The 3,683-nt window shown below is 50.4% G+C and overlaps 1 protein-coding gene across 1 annotated transcript; it reads left to right on the top strand.

Annotated features, from left to right (window-relative positions):
* The first annotated feature begins 1,303 nt into the window (after nt 1-1,303).
* On the top strand, nt 1,304-2,413 carry LOC125932351 (60S ribosomal protein L28-like). The gene has a single exon (XM_049644884.1). The coding sequence runs from the start codon at nt 1,467-1,469 to the stop codon at nt 2,109-2,111; it is 645 nt and encodes a 214-aa protein (XP_049500841.1). The 5' UTR covers nt 1,304-1,466; the 3' UTR covers nt 2,112-2,413.
* Nucleotides 2,414-3,683: the final 1,270 nt, after the last annotated feature.

Here is a 3,683-nt window from a genome sequence, read left to right as displayed (position 1 = left end):
CGCCTGAGCCACCCAGGCGCCCCCCCAGAGATGTAATTCCTTAATGAAATGACTGCAGCGTGCGTAATTTATGCCAGAACAGAAACAGCTGACATGGCAGAAGGGACACTTGTCCCTGTGGTTGCAGGAGCACATGTGGGCCACATCGCTCAGGACTGAATCAGGCCAGCATTACAGGGGCAGCCGGCTAGGAGAATTGCCTCCTCACGCGCTCCTGTAAAGTGTTAAGGTTATTTACGGCGTGCATCCACGCCTGCCCATTCTACCCGGGTTGTTGGAACACAAATTTGTGTGAGCCCAACCGGTTGTCCCGGACTCCTTCCCGAGCACGAACGAGAAAGGCAGGGTAGTTCTGCAGAATCACCGGGAGGATTTATTCTGCCCTTTCCTCTGGGGCTCTTCTGCCAAACATTAAACATCACAACACCCCATTAAAGGAAGGTGAAGTCACTCATTTCACAGGCAGTAAGACTGATGCGGAGGGTTTGCCTCCGTGGCAAGTTATAGCCAACGGCACAGATTCCGCACCCCACCCCCAGCAAACTGTGAGATGTGGTGGCAAGGGTATGGCATGGCCAAAGAGGTCACAGTTTCTTCTGATCGTTGCGGGGCGGGGGTGGGGTGTTAAAGTCTGAAGCCTTTACCCTCTGCTCCCCACTGGGCCAATAGGAAGACTTTCTCCACTGGTCTCTATGCCAGAAAGTCTCCAAAGCGGGGTGACACACACCCTACGTGGTACACCAGACAATCCTCTGAGGGGTAGGGTTGATGGGTTGAATTGGCGTCCCGCCAAAATTGGTATGTTGAAGCCGTAAGCCCCAGTACCTCTGAACATGACCGTACTTGAAGATGGGATGTTTACAGAGGTCACGGAGTTAAAAATGAGGCCATTACGGTGGGACTAGTGTCCTTATAAGAGAGGGAAATTTGGACACAGACAGAGGAAAGACCACATGAAAAGACACAGGAAAAAGACCAGCCAGGGAGAGAGGCCTTGAACAGAGGCCCCCTTGGGGCCCTCGGAAGGAATCAACCCTGCCGGCACCTTGATCTTGGACTTCTGGCCTCCAGAACCGTGCGACGGCACGCCTCTGTTGTTTAAGCTACGCAGCACGTGGTGCTTTGTCACAGCAGCCCTAGGAAGCTAATACAGGTAGGAAGAAAATGCCAGAACTTTCATTTCTGTCACTATGGTGGTTTGGCTTCTTGATCCTAATTCACGGCTCACCTGGAATGGAAATAACCCTGCTGACCACATGACTTTGTCGCGTCTCCCACTGTAGGTCCTAGGTGGCTATAGTCACATCAGCCTGGGCTCCAGACCTGCCCCAAATCTGTCGCCTGGAGCTCTTCCCATCTCCAGCAATGGATGGTCGGGCAGAAATGCTCCAGCTTCCTGATCAAGAGGAACAAGCAGGGGCGCCTGGGCGGCTCAGTCCGTGAAGCCTCCGACTTGGGCTCAGGTCATGATCTCACGATTGGTGCGTTCGAGCTCCACGTCGGGCTCTGCGCTGACAGCTCGGAGCCTGGAGCCTGCTTCCGATTCTGTGTATGTGTGTGTGCGTGTGTCTTTCTCTCTCTCTGCCCCTCCCCCACTTGTGCGCTCTCTCTGTCTCTCTCTCTCAAAAATAAACTTAAAAACAAAGTGTAATAAAAAAAAGAGAGAAAGAGAGAGAAACAAGCAGACGTTCAGCACCGACCCCAATAACCCGAAGGCTCGCAAGTCCTCTAACGACAACGGGTTGATTCACCTCTACACTGTGGGCGTGAAGTCTGGGGCTGATGGCAAACGCGTAGTGGTGGTCATGAAGCGGAGATCCCTCCAGGGAAAACCCACCACCCCCTACCTGTGGACCACCATGAACAAGAACGCCCCGGCCACCCTCGGAAGCATCAGGCACAGGATCCACACGAACAAGGACCACCCAGATCCGTACGTGGCCGCCATTCGCACAGCCAGCGCCATCCCTCGCCGCCAGAAGCCTGTGACGGTGAAGAGGAAGAGGCCCGCCCCACCAAGAGCTCCTGAGCACCTGCCCCCCACCTCCAAAGCAATAGAGATGTCAACCACTTCAAAAAAAACAAACAAAAACAAAAACAAAAAACTGTGACCCGGAGCCACTCCCGGCCAACCTGCAGCCTGAAATAGCCAAGCCCAGCCAAGATCAATCAGATCCCCACAGCCCTGCCGGACCCCGAGCAAGAAAAATAAATTCCCATTATTGTAAGCCACTGAGTTTTGGAGTGTTTGTTCCGCAGCCTTATTGTGGCAAGAGCCGACTATTACAATGACCAATATGCAACGTGCAGATTGACCCTGGGCCTTGTTTGGGCTGTATGTCACCGCTCGGCATCCAGTGTGACAGGTGAGGAATGCTAAGGCAGGAGTGGCAGTCCTATGACTTGGACAGCATCCACCTCAAATGATTTTTCACCTTCAGCAAATGGCCTGTTATAAGTGCTATATTGAGTTAATTTACAGATTATATTATGTCACTCTAACCAAACTAATCATCACAAAGCAGACAAGGGGCTTGAAATGATTCCTCTAACGAAACTGTGGCTTAAAGAAGGTACTGTAAATGGAAGCATAAGCTAGGAAGAAGCTGGCAGAGCTCACAATTCTCTTAGATTGAGAGCTAGTTCATTTAAAAAATTTTTCACACTCAGTGGCCCCTCGGTGGCTCAGTCACTTGAGCGTCTGACTCTTGATTTCAGCTCAGGTCACAGTCTTGCGGTTTGTGGGATCGAGCCTCGCACTGGGGTCTGCACTGGCAGCACAGAGCCTGCTTGGGATTCTCTCTCCTCTCTCTCTGCCCCTCCCCTGCTCTCTCTCTCTCTCTCTCTCAAAATAAATCAATATTAAAAAAAAAAATTCAGGGACACCTGGGGGCCCAGTCAGTTAAGCATCTGACTCTTGATTTCAGCTCAGGTCATGAGCTCATGATTTGTGGGTTTGAGCCCCGCATCAGGTTGTGGGCTGATGGCATAGAGCATGCTAAGGATTCTCTCCCCCCACCCCTTCCCTTCTCCTGCTCGAACTCTCTCTCACACAAAATAAATAAATAAACTTAAAAAAAAAATTCACACTTGACAAGAAGATAATTTGAAATACGGCTTTTTGACTTCTATCGTTAATAATGGACCTCACACATAGGCAGATGGCCTTATGATCTTAGCAAAAAGCATTAGCACGTGAATATAAGTTATAAGTAATTAAATAAACCTATGGTGGGGGGGGTGTACTAAAATGTTTCACTGTTGGGATTGAGACCACTTGAAAGTCACTTGAAAGCTCACAAAAAAAGAAAAAAGGAAAGGAAAGAAGAGAAGAGACGAGACGAGATGAGAAAAGAAAAAAGAAAAGACTCTTAACCGACTGAGCCACCCAGGCACCCCAAGATTTGATCTTGTTTGGGGTCATGAGTTCGAGCCCCGCATTGGGTATAGAGTTCACTTTAAAATCTTTAGGGGCGGGGCACCTGGGTGGCTCAGTCGGTTAAGCGTCCGACTTCGGCTCAGGTCACGATCTCACAGTTCGTGAGTTCAAGCCCTGAGTCAGGCTCTGTGCTGATGGCGCAGAGCCTGGAGCCTGTTTCCGATTCTGTGTCTCCCTCTCTCTCTGACCCTCCCCCATTCATGCTCTGTCTCTCTCTGTCTCAAAAATAAATAAACATTAAAAA

The sequence above is a fragment of the Panthera uncia genome, chromosome X (genome assembly GCF_023721935.1).
Source record: "Panthera uncia isolate 11264 chromosome X, Puncia_PCG_1.0, whole genome shotgun sequence".
Lineage (NCBI taxonomy): Eukaryota > Metazoa > Chordata > Mammalia > Carnivora > Felidae > Panthera > Panthera uncia.
This window is presented reverse-complemented; position numbering and strand designations above follow the sequence as displayed.

What these genes read in the sequence shown, in the direction of transcription:
- LOC125932351 (XM_049644884.1), top strand. Translation starts at nt 1,467, where the DNA reads ATGATCTCACGATTGGTGCGTTCGAGCTCCACGTCGGGCTCTGCGCTG.